At 40.7% G+C, this 23394-nt stretch overlaps 1 protein-coding gene across 3 annotated transcripts in view; it reads right to left on the bottom strand.

The window, feature by feature from the left end:
• Positions 1-23394, bottom strand: part of CCDC149 (coiled-coil domain containing 149) — a 147053-nt gene that overhangs the window by 68178 nt on the left and 55481 nt on the right. For all 3 annotated transcript variants that reach the window (XM_020992443.2, XM_078148932.1, XM_078148933.1), the window contains 2 exons: positions 17132-17293; positions 16082-16120 (listed from right to left, as the gene is read on the bottom strand). In XM_020992443.2, coding sequence (XP_020848102.1) covers positions 16082-16120; positions 17132-17293 — 201 coding nt within the window. The remainder of the gene's footprint in view (positions 1-16081; positions 16121-17131; positions 17294-23394) is intronic.

Below are 23394 nucleotides of genomic sequence, written 5' to 3'. Positions count from 1 at the left end.
CACCTTTGAGGCCTGGCCATCTTCTCTTTCCATGTTTCAAACTTTAATGGAGAAAAAAACAAAGCTACAGTAACAGCCTCCAATCCTGTATGCTACCTCTTCCTCCAAGGCCTACCTGGACTTCCAATGACCTTGACTCAGCATTCAGTGGTCATAATTACCTCTCTCCTAGACTACTATAATAGGTTCCTAATTGGTGCTCCTGTCTCTAATGTCTCCTTACTCCAATCCATACTTTATACAGTTGCCAAAATCATCTTTCTTTTTTTTTTTAAATTAAGCAATTTATTAATTTTTAGTTTTCAACATTCACTTCCATAAGATTTTGGTTTCAAATTTTCTCTCCCTCTCTGTCTTTCCCCTCCCCACGATGGCGTACAATCTGATATAGGCTCTACTTATACATTTATATTAAGCACACAAAATCATCTTTCTAAAGCAGTTTTGAACATATCACTCCTCTACTCAAAAATCTCCAGTGGCTACCCATTGTTGATAGGATAAATTATAAACTTTTCAACCTGGAATTTAGGGTCTTCCACAAGCAGGCTTCCGACTTCCCTTTCCGGTCTTATCTAATATTATTTCCACTTATGGACCTTACGTTCTGGTTAATCTGGTCTACTCACTGTCCTTGCTTATTTGCATAGGCCACTTTGATGCCTATTTCCATCCTTCTCTTCCTTTAAGGCCCAGCTCAAGTACCACCTCCTCCATGAAGCCTCCTTCTACCCCACAGTCTAGAAGTAATTTCTCCCTTCAGAAATTGGCCTAGAGTACTTTGTCTGGGCCCCTCTTTTTTGACTGACCTATTCTCAATCTTGTGTTATACTGATTTATTTTCATGTCAAAATCCTCTCCCTCTCTCCATTAGAGTGCAAGCTCCTTGAGGACAAGGTCTTAGTTATGTATTTAATCTCTAGCACCAATTATGTTTCCCATGCAGAAATTTTGTTGAAATCTTGTCACCCCCTTGCCAATCTGCCCACCCAAAACTCCATGGAAGTGCTCTTAAAAGAGTCAGAAAATAGAGGAGGCATCTGAAATGCGGTTAGGAGATTACTTATCTATGGTTTTACTTTAGCCTCATTCCTCCTCTCCCTCCCAGCCCTTAGCTCCCTTGAGCACAATTACCAAGAGTCCAGTGTATATATGCCTTCCCCCCAAAGAACTCCCAAACATTTTCTTGACATTATCTCACTGATCCTCATACTATTCCTGTGAGGCAAAGAAGCAGCAAGCATAATCCCTACTTAACAGATGGAGAAACAGGCAAAGAGATGAAGTGATTTACCCAGAGGTGAGACTAGGAACAGAGGCACAATCTGTGACGGCTGGGCTCACGCCTGGGCTAGGAACATGCTGCAGCGGCCCCTGAGCGAAAGGGATTTGCCACCTGCAACAAAGCCTAGAGAATCTCATCATCACCATCTTGAGGAGATGCTGCAAAATTCACCCTCTTTGCCAGAGCCTTCCCCTAAATCCTAGAAGGAAAAGTGTGGAAAGCTGCTTTCATGTTAGACCTTCCCAGCCTTTTTTTACCTTCTAATCAGGGATGGCCAGAGCATTGAGGAGACAGAGCAGGACCTCTCATTTTCCCTTACCAAGGTAATTGGAAGTAACTTAATTAGACTGTCTGGGTATTTAGATACAACAGTGATAAAGGCATCAAGAGATGACTCTGGTGATATATGAAACACAAGTCAAAGCTAGTAGAGAGCTAGAGACCCGGTAATGTAATTGTTGACTATTATCTATCTACTCTTCGTGCTAGTTGAAAAGGAAGCCATTAAAATAGTCTGATGACTTCACATAAACTGCAAAAACAACGGTCAATTAAAGTCACACAGCAATCTGTTCAAGAAGTTCATGGATAAGCCTATCTCAGTTCTAAAACTATCCCATGGTGGGGGTGGAGATCGGAGGGAGAACTTTCAAGCAGATAAATTTGTGATTTTCTAGAAATGTGAAGTGGAAAGAGCACAGGATTTGAAGTTGGGAAACCAGGGTTTAAATACCCAATCTGCCATTTCTTCCTTCCTTCCCTGGCAAGTCTCTCCCTGAGCCTCAGTCTTTTCATCCATAAAATGAGGTGATTGTCTTAGATGACCTTTAAGGTCCCTTCTAGATCTAAGCATGATGCTGTGAGCCTGCTAACAATCGACAAGGTCGGTTGTTTGTCAAAATAAAGTCCCTTCCTTTCCACTCCTTCCACCTCCTTGACTCCAAAGCAACAACTGGAAACTGGAAAATAAGTATTCTGATGTGGTGCTTAATTCCTTGACATACACCTTGGGGGGGGGGGGAAGTAGCACATTTCAAAGTGCTCAAAATAGAGGAGAAAAGTTCACACAATTCTTTTGACCAAAAATAACAACCATGACTCACACACATCCACTATAATAATCTATCACGCTCACACGCAGTGCCTGCTTATAATTTATCAGCTATGCAGAGCACTTTGTCTCTGTGTTATTGAGAAGGTCTCTGTGACCATCAGTCCAAAATAGCAGCGTTCTGTAAAAGAAATGTCAGGAAATAACGCGCAGACAGGCTACCGCTGGGAAGGATTTCATGGGCAAAGGAGACAAAACCAAGAGATTAATTCTTCTAAATCTCTGGGGGAGTGGGTAGCACAAACATCATATCAGGAAAAGGTGGTGGGGGGTTTAAAAAGCCTATTTAAAATATTCACATCCAGGATCCACATTAAGATTTGACATTTCAGCCCCAATAGTAGTAGAATATTGACAGACAAAAAGAAAAAAAGAAAACAAAAAAGAAAAATAAGGTTTTTTTTTCTTTTTTAACTAGAGTCAGACAGGAGATAGAGGAAATAAATAATAATAGCTAATATTTACATAGCACTTACTTTGTGCTAAGTGCTTTACAACTATTATTTCCTTTGTCCAAATGACCTGGGGAAGTAGGTGCTATTATTATCTGCATTTTACAGATGAGGAAACTGAGACGGCCTGGGTTGTGACCTGCACAGAGTCACAAAGCTAGTATGTGTCTGAGGCCAAATTTGAACTCAGGTCTTCCTGACTCCAGGACTCCTGCTGTGCCAGAAAGAAAGCCTTGTTGAAAATATGACCTAGAGACCCTCACAGTAGAGGGGGGAAAATCTTATGATATGGTAGAAAGAACTCTGGAACTGCAGCCAGAAAAAAAACTTAGGTTCTGATACTTCTAGCTGTGTGAGCAGAGACAAATGACACAGCCTCTCTTAATATCAGTTTCCTTATCAATAAAATAGGCAAAATAATTTTGTAGTCCTTGCTTCTAAATAGGGTTGTTGGTAAAGAACAAATGAGATCTTACATATATTCACATACATACACATACATACCTGTAGAAATTTTACAATGATGTATGATGTATACCTATAAACATCTTAAAATCTATATAATGCATGTATATCTGTAAAATCTTAAAATACTACATAAACATCATCTATTTTTCTGATCTTCCTCCCACATGGAGGGGACTCGTCAGACACCTGCCACTTTTTGTCACTCGGCTATAATTACAAGATCTCCCTCTCCCAAACCAGGCCACAGAGCGGAAACTGTTTTGCTCATGGGAATTTTCTCCCTCCAAGGACTGGGTCTGTGGGTTCTGGCAGTGGTTGTGAAGGTATTACCAGGGCATGGAAAGAACAGTTCAGATCACTCTACTATGTTCTCCCAGAAGCTGTCAATAAGGAGGCTAATGAGTCAGTCACAGTGGATGGCAGGTGTCCTCCTACCTCGGCCTTAACACCTTTTAAAATTCCACTGGATCTATGCTCCAGAACTCTGTTTCCTAATATCCTGTTACAGACTCTCTGAAATTAATTTTAAAACAATTTTCATGAAAGGGGCTACCAAAAGAACAATAAACAAGTGAACCTCAAACAAATGAAACCTGCTCAGGGAACATTTCCCAAACACTCCAGGAGTTTTACAAATGATACATTATGAAGGATGACAACATCATCATTCTGTACCACTGCTTTAAGTTATGTAGATATCAATATCACTTCAGCATTCTGGACACCTTTCTATAATAAAAACCAGTCCCCATCCAAATTTCAAGTTCGAAAAAATATGCTACAAAATAACATTTCTCTCCCTGACATAAAAAATGAAAATGTATTACGTGTTTGTTTATATGGGGGTAAGGGAGGGAAGATTGGTGAAAAGAGGCATGAAAGATGAAAAGATGAACTAGGGTGAGGTAACCAGAGTTTGGTCCTAGAGTGCTGAAATTTAGAGAGGGCCTGCAACATTCACACTGTTTCAGCAGATATCAACAACAGATCTTAGAAGCTAGTTGGCATGCATAATAAACAAAAATAACAAGTTACCCTTCCTCTATACTCTCCAACCCTCCAAAACCTGTTCTGCTCTGGAAGTAAGAATGATAAAAAGAAATTTCACAATAATTTAGTGGAACTCATGTAGGAACTTGGACCAAGAATAAAATGACTAACTGTTCTCATCTCAGTCATTAAACAATTTTCAGTTGATAATTATTTCTAGTCTCCACTGACCTGAGCAGAAAGGCTCAGCTTTCAGGAACAATCCCTAAAATCTTCCAGAATGCTTGTCCTTCATTACTTTTTATATCACTTCAGAAATCTAGCCATGAAAAAAAAGTGATTCTGCTTCTTGTGGCTGTTATATATATTTATGGCTACCAACATAGCCCATGTAGCCAACCCCTCAATTTGAGGGAAGGTAAATTGGGACAGGACTCATAGGGGAAATAGACAAATTCTCAAGCGAGCTAGATTACTCATGAATAAGAGGTAATCAAGGTAGAAAGCCCATTAAAAATTCTAAAAGCCAAATGTGGAAAATAGTGCTGAACTGCATATTTATATATAAAAAAAGTTATTCTGGGCTCTTTAGATCCATACCTTCAATCAAGAAAAGAGCTAGATTAAGCTAGAATGAGGTGGGGGGAGAGAATGTTTGATGAAACATCAAGTACACTTGATGGAGAGGTGTGATTGATAGCAAATTTAATTGCAATTTCTCCTCCACTGCTTTTTTGTATGGAAGTGGCAGTGCCTGTGCTAATAGTAATATAGAAAAACTTGCTTTGCTTAGCAAAGACCCCCTATTCCCAGGAACTGCCAGCAGATGACCTCTGCTACTGGGGCAGGCTCATTTCTGTATTTTTAACATTGAAGCTTATTTATTTATTGTTGCATGAGCACCAGAAGCTTACCCTACCATGCCCACAGATACAGGCATGAAAATTAATGGGTGGAGTGCTTGCTCCATTTAAATGGTGGCTTAATAAGATGCTAATTGAAAATCCTCTTCTTTACAGGTAACACAGCTACACCACACAGTGACTTTCATTGCTGTTATTTGTCCTTTGTTGTCAAAGAGGACCATGATATCAGTAAGGTGATGCCATGACTTGCAGGTCAACTAGATTTAAGTGACAGAGAGCTGAGCAAAGTCACCAGCCTCACTTTCTCCTCTGGAGCCATCTGGGTCCAGGGGCAAGGTATAGACTAGGATGACTGAAGATGGCCCTTAATTCAGTGGGAGACCTTGGCCTTTTTAAGCTAAGGTCTTTAACAGGTCTCAGTTTGACTGAGGCAAAGCCCATTCAGTGATTAAGGCTAGGTAAGAAATAAGGCAAAGAATGGCCTTCTTTAACTAATTAAAAGAAAATCAATCTGGGAGGGTTTCTGGCCAAAACAGAAACAATTGTTATTCACTCAGCAATCATGGCCCAAACAATGACCCATGGGTTTGGGCTGGGACCTACCGTTGTCCATTCAATGAGATTGGGTTTAAGGCATAGTCCTTAAGAAAATAAATCTAGCCCTTAAACCCCAAGATATCTTGCAATTCTGGGAGGAAGAAGGCAACCAGAGGGAGAAGTCTAAGGTGAAGGGTACTTCCAATGTGAGTAGTTCCAGGCTGAAGTGAGCTTACATGAGGTTTATTGCATGGTAGAGAAAGTCTTTAGGAGTTAAGTCAGGAGTTTGTCCTGGAGAGGAATGAAGGCACGGGTTCTAAGAGGGACCAGCTATCAGAGGGAGAAGTTGCTAGAGTGAACAGTACTTTTGTCACTATAAGAAGGCAAGGCAAATTGTGGTGGGGTGGGAAAAAAATGTATGTAGATTTGGAGCCCAAGGATCTGGGTTCAGATCCTGAGTTTGATACTTACAACTTGTATAATAGTGAGCAACTTGCTTCATCTCCCTGGGACATCTATAAAATAAAGGGGGTGGGCTACATAATTCTTGATATCAGCGCAGTGTGGTAGATAGATTTGGAGTCAGGAAAGTTTAGTTCTAAATCCTGTCTCTGGCACTTAACCTCTAAGTGACCATGGATGAGTCACTTCTGAGCCTTTGTTCGTATAACCATTGTTTTTTTTTCCGCTGAGTCTCAGTTTCCTCACCTGCAAAATGGAGATGACAGCCAGCAGTACCTACTTTATAAGGCTGTTGGGAGGATCAAAGGAGACATTATATGTAAAGCACCTCTCAAATTTTAAAATGGTATAGCTGATGGGGATGGGATCTAAATCTCTAAAAGGAAAAGACCATATCTTTGGGATCTGGGCCCCAAAAAGAAAAAACCCTGGACTTTCCACTTTTAATCCTATCTAAATTCCATTCTCCCTTGACCCTGTGGTCAGGTCCCTGGCATTCTGTTCACCCCAGCTTACTGGTCACTCCTATCTAGGTCCTCCTTAGACCCCTCCTCCAGTCATCCCAAACTATTTGTCCACTCCTAGATCCCTCTCACAGTCTTTCTGTATATAAGGTCCATCTTGTCTCTGATAAGGTGCTCAGATTCTTAAAATCTAGCCAAAGGCTCAGATTTTTATAATCTAGCCAATAGCTCACTAATGTTATAAAGGTGAAATTGGTAGGCCTTGGGAAACAGCTTGTCTATGGGAGGAGAGGGAAGGATAGGGGTCAGAGATAGTGAGGAATCTAGGCTGACTCCTAGGTTGTGATCCTGAAGGACTGGGAGAATGGTACTGCCTTCTACAGGAATAGAGCAGGTAGGATTCAAGCTCATTTCCCCAGGTTTACCAACTCGCCGCCACCCCCCCCCCAATTCTAGTCATTCCCCTTCAGAAGCACACACCCTGTACTCAGCCCCCAAGGAATATGATAGTCCTCAGAATGCAACACCTGATAAGATTAAATAAGGTGTTATATTTTATATGGAACTGTGAAAAATAATTTTTCTTAGTAATCTATCTTGGAGACTGAGAGCTTCCCCCCAGCTCCCTTCTTCCAATTTAATTTCTTCTTTAGTAGGACTCAACTGATAACGAGATTTCATTGAGTCTCCTTATCCTGGTCAAACCCCAACCCACAGTCTGAACTGATTTAATCAAAGGTAAGGAAGGAAGCTCCTTTGTGTTCCACTCAGGCTTGGGTGGAGACAGATTCTTCCTCTAGAGAGTTCAAGGCTGGGAGTGGTCTAGTATGGTGGGGGGGGGGGGAGGTCCTAATAGAAGAGGGATTTCCTCTGTCTGAAGGTAAAACAATGAAGGGGTGATATCAGCCCCTGTTGAAAAGGTATGTAAACTGGGCACCCCAACCCCCAAATCAAGCCCAGTTCTAGGCTGGCTCCCTTAGGGGGGCTCAGTCTTTGATTAGCTTCACATGCATGCCATCAGCTTGAGAGAAATAAAAACATAGACTTGGACCACCTAATTTCGTTTGTCTTTGTTAGATCAAACTCTGCCAGGTTGATGAACCAAGAAGCCAAAGTCTTCTAGACCCAAAAGAATGAACCTCTCACTGTAGAATTTCAATCACAAAGACAGCCAATATCATTCACATCATTTATATAGTACTTCATGGTTTACCAAGTGTTCTTTTTCCTCATGACATTCTTGTGAAGAAGGTAGTATAAGTATGATTGCCTCCATTTTACAGATGTTGAAACTAAGGCTCAGACAGATGAAGTGACTTAATCAGGATCACACAGCTACAAAATGTTAGAGCCAAGTTTTAGTCCTCCAAGACAAGTGCTCTTAACATTCCTATCTATTCCATTAAAGGCGATAGGTCAAAGTTTTTTTTTTAACTTTGACCCTGAGCATATTGCTTAGCATTGATGTAAATGAATGTCCTTTACTGTTGTGTAATTGTCTCACGTGCATTAATTCATCATCTGCCCTGCAAGAGACGATAAGTTATATCAGGGCAGAAACAACATCTTGTGTTTGTGGGGATATTAAAGGCTATCTCGTCCAGCCTAAAACTAAACAAGGAATTTTCTCTGTGACATCCAGGACAACCAATCATCCAGCCTCCACTTGAAGACTGAAAATAATGGGGAACTCACTACTTCCTTCGGCAATACATAAGATAGAGGAGGAAAGAAAAGGAAGGAGGGGGAGGGGAGGGAACGCAAAGGAAGGAAAGGAAAGGGAGGGGAAAGGGAAGACAAGGGAAGGAAATGAAAATAAAAAGGAAGGAAAGGGAAAGGAAGGAAAAAGGAAGAGAAGGAAAAGGGAAGAGAAGGGAAAGTAAGAAAGAAGGGAAAAAAGGAATATCACAAAGAAAGGTAAGAAGGAACTACCTAAGGTTTGATCAAACTATTAATCAATGCTCCAGCTGGCAGGACCCTGGGATTACCACCCCCCCCATTTCTCTGAGGTTAAGTTCAACTCTGGTGTGATTCTAATTATTTACATTTTTATATGCCCCTATTCCTGGGGCCTCATCAGGACGAAATGCTGCCCATGTAGTCTTGGTTCAAAGTATTAGGAAAAGGAACATCTCAAAGCAGTGAGTTGCTGGGAAGTTGTTTTTGGTTTTGAGCATCAAATTAGCACTCATAAACAAAGCCACTATTATTCTGAACCAGATTCACAGAAGTGAAATCATAAATGAAGTCTTTGCACAGTACAGGCAGAAAAAAATCACTAGACTTGAAATCAAGTCCTAGTTTTGATGTCTGCTAACTGTGAGATCATGCACAAGCCCCCTAACCCCCGAAAACGAGTTTCCACATACGTAAAACAGAAATAAAATTTCTATGCTACTTGCCTCACCGCGTTGTTTTGAGGAAAACTGTAAATGTCAAAGACTTATTGAAATGTGAGTTGGCATTATTTCTGAGGGAAAAGGTCTTCCTTCCCCCCATCCCCAACACACACAAACCCTAAATCACAGAGGATTGAATCAGTTGTTTGATTTCTCTGTAGCTATTCTGATAGAACTTCTCTCCTGGGCAAGCAAGGGCTTCTACAACCTGGTATCTTACCTTTCCATCTTTTCTTGTGTTTTAAAAGCTCTAGCTTCAAGTTACATAGGAACATACCATGGAATTGGAAACATGCCCTATTTTTCCTCCCCCTGACCCTTTTTTTCAGGTTGTCCCCTATTCCTAGAATGCTCTCCCTTCTTATCTTTACCTACTAAACTCCTACTGTGAGAAAAGCAAAATCCTAAGGTCCAGACCTTTCAAAGCCAAGCTATTTTTCCTTAAAAGATATTAAAACTGTCCTCGAGACTTAATTGGTCAGGATCCAAAGGCCTGGACTGCTAACAGCATTTCCTGTTGTCCTAGGCACAACCCCCCCCCAAAGTCTAGAGCACGAGGTACCATCTGGTTCTTCCCTCAGGCTTCTGGCCAGCTGACCATCATGGGCAGCACAGTTAGGAGGGCTGCACCCAAATGAATCAATACTGTATCCTCGCTGAATATCTTTTCTTGTTTCTAAATAACTTCTCCCTGCTACTGCTAAGTAAATCTCCTTCTGTCATTTGTGGATGTTTTAAGAACGTCTCACTTTGTACCTATTTGCCTTGAACCTAAATTATCTCACCTACCTATTTACCCTTTATTTTTTAAATCAATTTTTTTCCATTAATAAAAATGTATCTTCTCTCCTTTGTACTCTACTCCCACCCACTGAACAAATAGCAACAACAAAATCATTGCAACAAATAATGATGACAAGCAAAACAAATTTAGCATGTGTCATGTCCAAAACAGATCCGATTCAGTCTGAACCTGCAATCCACTGCCTCTCTATCATCATTGGTTCTCCAGAATCACTGTTGGTCATTGTGTTGATCAAAGTTCTTAAGCCTTTCAAAGTTGTTGCATAAATAATATGGTCATTATTGTATAAATTATTCTCCTGGTCCTACTCACTTTTCTCTGCATCAGTTCATACAAATCTCCCCAGGGTTCACTGAAACCATTCCTTTTATCATTTCTCATGGCACAATTAGTATTCTATTGCATCCATATGCCATAGTTTGTTTATCCATTCCCTAATTGATGGGCACTCCCCCTTAGTTTCCAGTTCTTTGCCACACGAAGAGCCGCTATAAATATTTTTGTACATAGAGGACTTAGTCCTCTTTTTTTATGTCTTTAGAGTATTAGTCAAATAGAATCATCACTGGACCAAAATATAGGCACATTTTAATGACATTTGACCTATCTATCCTTTAAAGCCCAGCTCATATTACTTCCTCCAGAAAGCCTTTCTTGATACTCCCAGCTGGTAATGAATATTCTCCTCAAACCTCCATTCCGAAACTCTTGAATACTCTTTTTATATGATCTGTATTGTTGGTTGTCCTTCATTCTCATAGAGGACCGTGACATCAGGAAGGTGATGCCATGATTTGCAAGTAAATTGGCTGTAAGTGAGGCAGGGCTATGCAAAGTCACCAGCCTCACTTTCTCTTCTGCAGTCATCTGGGTCCAGTGGCAAGGGAGATCGTGGCCTTTTTAAGGTAAGGTCTTTCCCAGGCCTCAGTTTGACTGAGGCAACCCCCATTCAGTGATTGAGGCTAGGTAAGAAATGAGGCAAAGAATGGCCTCCTATTACTTCTGGGGTCAGTGTGTCATCCTCATAATACAGTATAAGTTCTTTAAGGGCAGGGATCATGTTTTATCCAAACTTTGTATCTTCCCTTGTCCTAACTCGACACAATACCTTGCATATATTTGGCACTTAACAAATGAATGCTACTATGTTTGAAGCATTTGAAGTAGGCTGGTTAGGGCAGGTCCTTTCATCTAGAAGAGGAAAGTAGATACTCAGAATCAGCTAGGGTGAGTTAAGAACAGCTCTGAGTACAGTCCCTGACTCCATGGGAACTATGCCAAGCCCTATGTTTAGTCTTATCAGACCTACCCAGAATTGGCATATTCAAAGTTACTTGGGACTCACTGAAACTTGGGAATTATACAAGAATGAATCATTTGCAAAAGGCTCCAGCTCCCTTTATGCCTCAGTTTGGTATAAAACCATATAACCCCTAACAGATGTGGACCTCTCAGAACTAGTCTATTACCTGAAGAGGGCCAGATGCTTGTGTTGAACTTCTTCAAACCAGGACAAAGTAGGGACCCATGAGAGGAATGAGATGGAGCAAATGTCTTATGTTCTTTGTGTATGAATGAGCACTCAAACTGATGTCTGAGATCACTAATGTAGATTGGGTCCTCTAACAATACATAATGTATAATAATCCACCAAGGAAAGCTCATCTATTGTAACTCTTGTCCAGGTCTTCCCATCAGTTTGCCTCAAATAATTCAATCAATATGCCAGAAACCTTCTTTATTTTCTTCTGAAATCAGAAGAGGAACAGTGGAATAGCCATCAGTTGGTTGTCCTTTGCTCTTACCACATGTCCAATTGGTTTGCATATTATCAATAATCCTTATAGTTACATCAACTCAGAGTGAAGTGTTATATCTGTTCCTTGACATTCTGGATATGACTAGAATTGCATCTCAGTTAAGAAACTAAAAGGAATATTTTCCCATGGCTTGGCTGCTATAATCTAAAAATGGAGTGGGGGGAGGGGAGAGGGGAGCTCTTAAAGGGCTGTACGGCTTCTTCATGCCAAAGGGCCTCATTCTGATCTCACAAGAACATTAATGGGAGATGATTTAAATTCCCTTTTGTCTCTTTTGGGGAAATTGCTTCTTTAGAAGAAAAAACTTCGTTCCTTCTAAGGGCCTTTTTGAGATCATCTGGTGGCATCTCACTGCAGGTGCAAAAGAGTTCCATATCTAATCTCTGCAAATAGTTCCATCTAGAATATGTGTCAAGGGGAAATTTTTGTGTCAATATCCCTTGAGAAGCTATTAGGGAAATTACTGTTGCCCTGATTTCTTCACAGGTCCTATAATGAATGATTAACCACTGAAAATTGAAATGTTTTAAAAGCATTCTAATTCACCCCATCCTCCAAAACCCAGTCAACACTAATACTGGAACTAAAAAGAGAAAAAAAAAACCTTTGGTGTGTTCTCAAAGGAGGGCTGGAAAAACAACACATAAGCATTTGATACTTTGAATTTGTACATGTGTGCACACACATATGTATGTGTGTATTGCAGTTACTCGTCTAGGTCCATGTTATTTTCTCCCAGTGCAGGGTAAGTTCCCCCAGGGGCTATTTTCTTTGTCTTTGCATTTCCAGTTCCTAGAACAATGCCTGGCACGCAGTGGGTATTTAATAAACACTTGTTGAATGGAATTGAATTACATGCAATGTAGTGCACTGTGCCAGGAAGACTAACAAAGTAGGAGCCAGGAGATCTGAGTTCTAGTCTAAGCTCTGCCATTAACATGCTGAGTGACCAGGGGTAAGTCCCTTAACTTCTCTGGACCTGAACAGTAGAATCTGTCAAATGGAGATGAAAACGATACTTTCCCTGATTTCCTTACAAGGTTCTTTTCATATGATATATATGGAGGCTTTTTAAGTATGTGTAAGGTGTAAGGGGGGAATTTTATTACCATGCTTAAGAAGATCCTCTGTAATATGAAACTGAACTGGAAAAATCTACAGGAGCCAGGAACGACTTCTCTTATAACATGAATTACACAGGATCGTGTACCATCTTTTATTCTGAAACATACAGAGGAGGCTAATTTGCAGACCAAAAGGTCAATGTGTTATTCCATTTGGCATCTTCTCCTTTCCTAGCGACTGACATCTTGGGATTCTATATATGCATAACTATTAGCGATGCAGATGAGTGCCTCAAGTTGCCAAGCTGAGTTCCTATTCTCACGCCTTCCATTTGTATAGTGTGTACATATATGTTCTATAGCTGGAGGGATAAATGCTCCACTTGATGTTTTGCCTTTGGGATAAACGTGTAATACAGTCCATGAGGCTTGAGGTCAAGGGGCATGTTTCTACCCTCGTCTGGTTGATGCAAAAGTTTAGTGAATAATTTTGTCTCTTCCTTTTCACCTCCAGTCCCCTGCTGTACCTCCCACTCAAAACAGAAATAAATAAATAAAAGGTGCTTGCTTTGAGCAAAACGTAGAGTTTCATTATAGCAGGCAACTAGAAATTTAGTTCTATATCAGTATCTTTCCCTATACTGTTTCATATATTATAGTAGCTCTGGTAAAAAGATCTTTGGTATAACAACAGGGAAAAAAAATCACCTAACCTTCTAAAAAGGAATTAGAATGTAGGTTATTTCTCTTCCCAAAACACTGTGGTCACTTTTCTAACTGCTTGTCAGGCAGAGGCCTTTCAGAGACCATGTTTCGTCCAGCACTTTGACTGGATAATTGTGGAGCATCAGGGTCAATTAGTAACCAACACAACAAAAAAAACCCAAACGTTACAAGGAGAGAAACTAAACACCAACTTCACAGCCATACAGGCAGTAGCTCACACAGCCATTCCATGCTTCTAGGGTCATAAAGATGCATCAGAAAAATCTGAGTGAAATTCACCAGATTCTCTTCGGTTAATGCAAATTTTTTATTATAAAGTCATGGAATGCAAACCCACCCAAAACTGCAAAACTGCTTCATGAATACTAACGAATTGTAAATATACTAAATCAGAGGAAAGACTACTATTGAGAGTCACAGAAAACAACCCTAGCAATTCGAGATTAAGGATTCTAATGTTAAACAATTCATTCCCATCCACCCATATAATTTTGCAGGGAAGTTCTAGCTAATGCCATGGCAAATCCTCTCGCACCTCAGACCAAATTATGAATGACATAAAATAATCACAAAAGAAAAGTGCTTTTGGGGGTGTGGTGGAGATAGCATATATGAGAGGGAATCGTGAGGCCTGATCTGCAGTTCAGGGGAATAAAAATACCTTTTTATTTGGCCATCCTGTCTATTCTACCTAAGATTATAAGCCTCTAAAGGGCAGAACACATCTTTTAGTTTGCACAAAGTACTGAGGACAGCAATTAACAAAAGATTAATTAATGTGTTTTTTGTTGGGGAGTTTTTCAGTCATGTCTTCATGACCCCATTTAGGATTTTCTTGGCAAAGAAACTGGAATGATTTGCCACTTCCTTCTCCAGCGCATTTTATAGATGAGGAAACTGAGGAATACAGGGTTGAGTGACTTTTCCAGGGTCACACAGCTAGTAAGTTTCTAAGGCTAGATTTGAACTCAAGAAGATGAGTCTTCCTGACTCCAGGACTGGCACTCTATTAATTAGGCTGCCCTAATTAATGTATACACAGACAATTTTACAATTCTGGATTAGATGGAAAGAATTTTAGAGTTAGATCATGGCCCAATGTAGTCACCAAAGCTGTGAAAAACATCAGAAAACCCCCATTTTTATCCATTTATTTAACAACACCCTCACCCAGCCCCCAGCCCCACCTCACACCAGGTACAGAATTTCCTCTCTCAACTGGAATACTAGACTATGAATGCAGCATCATTCAGCTCAAGCAACACAGAAACAACTGAGAAAGCGAAAATGCACATACATTTAAGTCTACCTCAAGTAAGCAATTTAAAGAGATCCCAAGAAATACACCACTAGAACCGTTACATGGACCTTCTAACCAATTTAAATGGAGGAAAGAACATTGAATTTGGAGTAAGAGGAATCGACTGGAATTCTGACTGTACCACTTGCTGCCCCTAACTCATTTAACCTGGTTGGGCCTGTTTCCTCTTTGGTAAACTGAGAAGCCTGAATCAGATCACTTCTAAGGTCCCCTCCAAGACGAGGTCTTTTATAAACCTGAGTCTGGGTGCTAACTTCCTCAGGAGCAGAGCCAGGAAAATTACTCTAAAGCAGTGGGTCTCTAAACATTGTGGTTTTACTAGCAGCCCCGAAAGCCTCACCTAGCCAGATCTTCAAGGTAGCTGTTAAGATCACTTCTAGGAAGTTTGTTATCATTCCCCTCCTGGAGAGAAACCTAGGCAGAGGTGATGACAGCGGCAGCAGCAGCAGCCACCTTTAGCATCTCCTCAACTATCTCTCCACATACACATCTGGCACAGGGACTCCAATGTCAGCAGCTTTCCCACCTCAAAAGACTTCCCATCCCAACCCTCCCTTCCTGACAGCCTTCCCCACCTCATCCTATTCCCCACCAAAGCTTTGGAAAAATGAAAAGTAGATTCCCCTCTACAAAAAAGAATCAAGATGACCACCTAGTGTCAAGACTTGGTGTTCTATTAAAAGGAAAACAAGTAACAACCAACTTTAGTCCTGGAGATCAGATCAGACCTTCAAAGCCACAATCAGGAACTGTTGCACCTTCAGCAAATACTATTAACCACACATAGGTTGAAGCACACCTCAGCTGGGAGGGGGGAGTGGACAGAGATAGAGACCCTGGGACCCAAGTGTGAAGCCTGCTGGGGAGACCAAGCTAAGGGAAGACCTCAGCCCAGCCAAATACCTGATAATAGCTCCTGATTCTACCTAATTACCCTTGCTAACTAGTTCTGTACTAAGCTCTGTAGCTTCTACACTACAAGGGGACACCCTTCTAAAGTCAGCATCCTGGGGGAAAGTCCTGGTTACCCAATTATAGTTCACAAGTCCCCATAGGGAAACTGGCTGGGGGACACTGCATACACTATCAGATGTCATCACTGTATCAGTTGTTTGTGCTCGACTATTTTGTTTGCCACCAGGGAAGACTTAATTCTTGGAGGGATTTGAGAGGATGGTGGAAAACTGTGGTATATATGGAAATGACTTGTAACAAGAGGCAGAAATCAAACAATTTCAAAAAAAAGAATTAGTGTTCTTAGGAACTGATACATTGAGAGGAGACTGCCAAAGAAACAGAAAGAAATCCTACCTGTTTCCTCCTTTCAGGTGGAATTGATGGGTCTCCATCCTACAAAGAAACAAAGCACATTTCACCTTTTAAAATGCATTAAAAACCTAACATATATGTCAGCCAAGCTGGGAACAAAAGACCAGAACAAAGCCTCCATTTGCTGAATTTCAAACCCAACCCAACCATTCTTTTTTCTTCCCCCAACTGAACTATGTGAATTGAAATGAAGATGCCTTTAAAACACCCAGAACTCCAGGGAACTGGTTCCAACTGGAACAAAACCTATACAGTTTTAAAAACTAATGAATAAGACCTAAGCAAGAGAGTCAAAATATTCTCTGACTGAACTAACAGTCCCATTCATAGGGTCATAAGAATTTGGAATTTAAAATTATTCTAAAGACCAACTTCCTCCTCATACTATAAATGAGGTGACTGAGGTCCTGGGAGGTAATAAGAATCTAGTAATGGGAACGGCATTCAGATAATAAGGGGCAGAGATGGAATTTGAATCTAGGACTGCTCACTCCAGATGCGCTTCTGACTCTGCAACATGCTGTCTCACTCAGGTTAAGCCCTGATTTTAAATGAACGAAATCAGAAGAAAAGCTTACCAGAAATTGGAAAGGGAGGGAGTGCTATTTTTTGTTTGTTTGTTTGTTTGTTTTTAGAACTAAAGTGGATGGAGAAGTCAGTACCATCCAAATTATCGTTTCAAAGGAAAGGACTCCTTTCATCTTATGGGTGGCTGTGCTCCCTGATCTGGCCCCTACCATTAAAAGGTGCTGAAGTCCAGATTTCAAGTAGATACATTTTCCAGAGAAAATCTTTGCAAACAAGCTGCCCCCCTCACTAGGTCAATTCAATGGCTGCAGCACAGCGGGCAATTAATAGTGATACTGTTAACAATATGTCAAAAAAAAAAAAGATTGCAACCATCACACAGACAGAAGCAACCCAGCTAAACTCCTCCGGCAAGCTCATTCTCCTAAAGACAGTATCTTCACTTCACTGTCTGGCTTGATTTCTCACCCAGGTGAATAGGTAATTTGCAAAGTAACTACGTACAATCAGCTCTCGGTATTTCTTTTTCAGAGACTGGTGCCGCTCCCGAAGCTGATTGGCCATGAGTTTGTACTGGTCTCTCTCCTGTTGACAGGTATCCAGCTCCTTGGAAAGGATCAGTAAAGCCTCCTTTTTACTTTCTAGCTTCCTTTTGCACACTAGGTACTGTAAAAGCAAACAAAACCAGATGACTCATTGGAGACCTTTAGCAATGCTAATGAACCTTTTAGCATTCTGGCAAAGCCATTACTAAGGTGGGGTAACTGGAGCAGTGGCCCAGAGAGCCAGAAATTAGAAAGGCCCTAATCACACTTTTAGTTCTTTGGCAGCTTAGAAACAACTAAATGTAGCACCAAGCTAGCAATAATAATAATAATAATGAGAAGCTCCCACTTGGCTGTGTATTCCTTAGAGGCCACATCTCAAGCAAGCTCCTCCCCATCCCAGCCCTGCCCTCTTCTACATCTCCCTAGTAATGGCCTGGTGATATTCTAGGGCAAGGGTGGGGAACCTGCACCCTCAAGGTCACGTGTGGCCCTCTAGGTCCTCAAGTAACACCCTTTGAGATTTGTTCTGTGAAGTTTGGATTCAGTCAAAGGGCCACACTTGAATACCTAGAGGGCCACAGGTTCCCACCCCTGTCTAGGGTCTCTACTGAACCTTGCCCACTCCCCAAATGATCTGAAGGCACAGTTTTCATGCCATTCACCCAAGGTGCAAAAGTTGCTAGTTACAGCTCTACATTCTAGGATCAATATTTTGGCAGCCAGAAAAAGAAAATCCAATCATAAGATGTATTAATAGAGGCATGTTTTCAAACCTGGGGAGGAAGTATATTTGTACTCTGCCCTGGCCAGACAACATGGGGAACTGCATAAATGCATTTTTTTTTAAGAAGGACGTTAACAGATTTGAGAGCAGAAAAGGGTAACTAAGATGGCTGTGGAACTGGAAACCAGGTCATACAAACGCCAACTGAAAGAACTAGGAAAATTCCAGCCTAGATAAAAAGGAGGGACAGGGAAGTCACATTAGAGCTACCTTTTAGTATTTGAAGGGTTGTCATACAGGACTAGGATTAGACTAAATCTATTTAGATTTGCCAGAAGACGGAACCACGTAGAGAAGCTGCCAAGAGGTAGGTTTTCAATGAGAACTGTTCAGCTAGAATGGCCAGCCTTGGGATCAAAGGGACTCTCCTTAATTGGGGGTCTTTAAATGGACCTGGATGGTCCCCTGGATGAGGGTGGGGGGTTGTAAAGGAGTCTCCTATTCTAGTTTGGGTTGGGCTACAGCACCTCTGAGGCCCCTTCCAAATCTGAGGTTTGGGGACATTTACTTGAACACTTCAAAGCTCTGTGAGTTCATCAGTGTGTCTGTCTACTCCTTCCCTTACAATGATCATACCTTCACACCTTCATCAGTGATTGTCTCTGTGAGTTACTATGGCCAAAAGATTTATTATCACCATGTAGCCAACCTGGTGATGCATCTCTTCCTATCTACACTGGGTGTGATGGTACACTCCTGCTACCAGGGAGGGGGAGGCCATGGATCACTTGAGCTCAGGAGTTTTGAGCTACAGTGGGCTAAAACTGAATGAGTGTCTGCCCTAAATCTGGTGCTAAAATGGTGAGCCTTTTGGAGAAGAGGGCCACCAGGCTGCATATGGAGGGACCATTTGGCCCAGGTCAGAAAAATGAAGCAGGTCAAAGCTTCTGTGCCATAAATAATAACAATAATAATAATAATAATAATAATAATAATAATAATAATAATAACATTTCTATCATACTTACTAGGTGCCAGGCGCTGTGTTTAGTGCTTATTATCTCATTTGATCTATACCATAACCCAGTGGAGTGAGTGCTATCAGTGTCAAGGTGACTTGACCAGGATCACATAGCTAACGACATTAAGAGCATAGAAATGGAATCGAATAGAAAAGTGCTTACTATTTAGTGCTGGCTATGGGCCTAGCACTGTTCAAGGATAATAACAAACAAACAATGAATGAGATAACAGATGACTAATAATATGTATTTAGAATTTAACTATTTCATAGTAATTTGGCATGAATAGGGTTATAGTTTATATATGTAGCAGGTTATATAGTCCAAGCCTCTTATTAAATGGATGAGGATAGTGAGGTCTAATGATATATATTACTTGCCTAATGACAAACAATTCAATTAAATTCAATAAACATTTATTTTTTTGTCATTCGGTCATTTCAGTCAGGTCCAACTCTATGTGACCCCATTTGGGGTTTTCACGGCAAAGATACTGGAGTAGTTTGACATTTCCTTCTCAGCTCATTTTAGCGATGAGGAAATGGAGGTAAACAAGATTAAGTGACTTGCCCAGGGTCATATAGCTAGTAAGTGTCTGAGGCTAGATTTGAACTCAGCTCTTCTGGACTCCAGGCCTAGTGCTCTAGCTACTTCATTAAGTGCCTACTTAATGTATTTGTATTTGTATTCCTGCTGGGAATACAAAAAGAGGCAAAAGGCATCCTGCCCTCAAGGAATTTATAATCTAATGGCAGGGGAGATGATATGCAAACAAATATATACAAAGCAAGCTATATATAGGATAAATAGAAAATAATTAACAGAGAAAGCTAATAAATGAAGGAATTAATCTGGTATTCAAACTCCAAATCTAGGATTCTTCCCATTACTGCATTATTTCATTTGACCATCATCAGAACCCAGTGAATGAAAAATATGATTCCCATTTTAGTGAAGCAGAAACTGAGGCTCAGGTTTAGTAAGTGGCTGAAGTGGGACCTGAATCCAGCTCTTTTAAATTCAAGTCCAGTGCCATTTTCCCTACACAATAATCTCTTTCCAACCACTACTAATAGGTGGTGCAGTGGATAGAGTACCTGCCCTGGGATCAGAAGGACCTGAGTTCAAATCAGACCTCAGATACTTGCTAGCTCTGTGATCCTAGGCAAGTCACTTAACCCTGATTGCCTCAAAGGAAAAAAAAAAACACTACTAAGATACTAAGCCAGATTATACCAAACCACACCACCTAGGAGAAGCACCTTCAAGTAGGTCAAGGAGAAGAACACAATATTCTACAGGCATAGCTTTTCTCCTCTACTTTTAACCACTCAGCAACAACATTTGCAACTTCTTCCATAATTCATACACACACATACCCATAACACACAGATTCATTTTCATACATCAGTTCTTTCAACTATACTCTAAATTCTCTGCAAATATTCTGGTACCCTTGACTAGATTTCTCACTTCATGAAGCTAGGCAAATGCCTCCTTGCTCCACCCCTAGTCCTCCCTAACTCCCTTCCATACATGTCCTCCCCCCACCCCACCTGACAGTTATCAGCCTGGGCACCTGAAAGTGTGAGAGCACATCATTCTTTAAGTTTATTGAATATATTGCATAGTTTGATGTTATTCACATATATGAAATGGCACTAAATGCCTTTTGGATTTGCCCTGTAAAAGACCAAATTCCGAGCATTCATGAAAACAATTTATAGTTTCATTATACACTTTGACATGAATACTTTGTCATTACGGCCTCTCATACAAAGCCAGAGCGCACATCAGCACTTCCTGACCGTCCTGAGTCAATGCTGTTTTTATGGACAAAAAGCATTACTCAGAGAGAGAGCGCTTGCTTGGAATTGACTTTGTTAAGTTCAATTTCAAATAAATGAAAGAGGAAAAAGGAGGGTTTTGTACATTAGCACAGGCTTCTTTTTCTAAAATAAAAAAAAAAGTAATTGCTTTGCTTGAAAAACAAAGGGGAAAGAGAAACAATTGTGAGATGGATTTGAGCTCTAAGAGAGGACACTTCCACCTTGGAGAAATTTTATCCCTGGCAGTAATGAGGTTGGAAAGCTGCCTTAAAATGTCCTGGATTCTGAGTCTTTGGCATCGTCTTTGTGCAGGCAAAATGGTCCTGTTTTTCCACTCAAGAGAAAAATCCCCATCAGGTAAATATCACAGGAAAAGCGTTCAAAATGTACACTTGCATGTTCTAAAAAGAACCACCGGGATTTCAAGAAGAAAAATATACACATATATCATGTGCAGACAATCTGCAGATCTGCCCTATTGCCTCTGTTTCTTTTGGAATTTATTATTATTTAAAATAAAGGCTGCAACAAAACCAGAACCTTTATTCCTTAGAGTTTATCCATTCTTCACCTAAAGTCACAAAACCATCCTTAGAAGCCTTATGACCCACTATGGGGCCTGAAGGAGGGGGACTGAGACAGTTAAATTATAGAATCCATGTTTAGATGCACACCATTGTCCTGTCAGATAAGAAGAAAGGTTGGCGCATCTCTTATTTATAATGCCTGGCACAACGCAGGCTTTTAATAAATACTTGCTGATTGATTGATTGTGATTTATGAGGAACTGAGAAAATTCAGATCAAACTGTCCTGTCATTAAGTACAGATAGAAGCCTAGTATGACGCCACAGAAGGGGCTAACAAAAATGTCCTTTTGCTGCAACCGCTAGAGATGGGGGTGTTGCAAAGAACAATCTTTAGCACTTTCCCATCTTATTAAAAGAGCTGGCAGTACCTGCCCAAGGCTTCCAGGTAAACAATATTGTTGATACAAGGATATCTCTGAGATTTCTTTCCCTTGGGGAACAGAGGCAGCATGGCTTAAAAGAAAGGACAATACATTTGAGAAGACCCAGGAGACCTGGGTTTGAATCCTAAGTTGGATACTTCCTAACTGTGTGAACTTGGGAACTTAGAAATGTGAGTTATATTTAATAAATTAATAAATTAAGACATATCTATTAATATGTCTCACCATAACGTGAAAGGGCTGTTGGATTCTTGAAAGTTAGGCTGGAGAAACACAGTTTCTGACAGATCCCGAAAATCTGAAAAGGTTTTGTGTACATATTATTGCATTCCCTTCCCCCCTCCAAGTAGAATGCACCTTTATTGAGTGCAAATGCCATTTGCTTAGGTATCCCCATCACCTAGGCATGTCTCATTTCCTTTCCCACTATAAGAAGAAATAAAGAGGAAGTAGCCACAAAAATCTTGCTTAGCAACAAATAATTTACTCACATACAGTAGGTATTTAATAAATGTTTGTTGAATTGTCAAGTTGACTGGAGTGCAGGTCCAACAATGCACCACCTGCTGCCTGAGAACCAAGCTAGCTAATTGTGGGGAAGTTAGTAATTCACCAAGATCCTCTGCAAAAGCAGATAGAAGGTGTGTGATGTACAATAGGGGAGGTGGCACCCAGACAAACAAAATGGTGGACCACTGAAGTGTTGAAATAAGTACAATTACACAAACAATTCATGCTGGTGCACCTACGTCCAAAACATCCTCTAAAGCCAGAGGCAGCCAGAAAGATCTACATGAGTGGAGCGCAAATCAGAAGCTGTCACAGATCTCACAGATTCTTAGAGCTGGCAGGGACTGTAGCGACAACCTAGTGCGTAGTGCCATTTTACACATGTACAATCTGAAGCCCAGAGAGGGAAAGGGATTTCCTCAAGCTGGTTGGTAGCCCAACAGACAAAGACAAAGCAGGGGAAAAGCTACATTAAAAAAATAAACAAACTCTCCATACCTCCAGTTGTGAGTTGCCAGGTTTTTACACCACAGAAAGATATTTTCTAAAATAACAAACTACAGTTATATCTGTTTTTTGCATTGAATTTTGCCAAACAATTGTGTACATTTCAAAACCTAATAAAAATGAGCAAGAAAGTGGGGGTGTGAAAGCCAGAGGAGAGATATTCCTTTGTCTGAAACAACAGTAGACTTAATTTAAGCTAAAACGTCACATTTTCCATCCTGTCAGTAGTACATAATTCCTTTCCTGCCAACAATAGGATATAAAGGGAAGCAGAATTGCCACAGAGATCCTGGTTAGCAACAACTGCTTGAGAAAAACCCAGTCCTAATGCTGAACTCAAACCACACAGCACCTTCCATGCTTTGGGAAATCCCTCAAATCTAAGCATGGTCTATGAAGACCATCTTATGACTAAAGGAATTCAACCCAGAGTCTTACAGGAGTTTAATAGCAGGTCAGCCATTCACTTCTTTGGAGTCCTTTGACCAGCTGCTCAGCTAACGCTTAAAATCAGAGGCATGGCAAAGCAAGAATGACCACTCTTGCTGAGGAGAATTCACATTTTTCCAGAGCACTACAAGCTTTATAAAGAATATTCCTCACAACAACCCTGGGAGTAGTGAAAATGTTGATCACTCACATTTTACTGATGGAA

The sequence above is a fragment of the Phascolarctos cinereus genome, unplaced genomic scaffold (assembly GCF_003287225.1).
Source record: "Phascolarctos cinereus isolate Bilbo 61053 unplaced genomic scaffold, phaCin_HiC Scaffold_9;HRSCAF=440, whole genome shotgun sequence".
Classification (NCBI taxonomy): Eukaryota; Metazoa; Chordata; class Mammalia; order Diprotodontia; family Phascolarctidae; genus Phascolarctos; species Phascolarctos cinereus.
The sequence above is the reverse complement of the archived record's forward strand: the minus strand, read 5'-3'. Positions and strand labels throughout refer to the sequence as shown.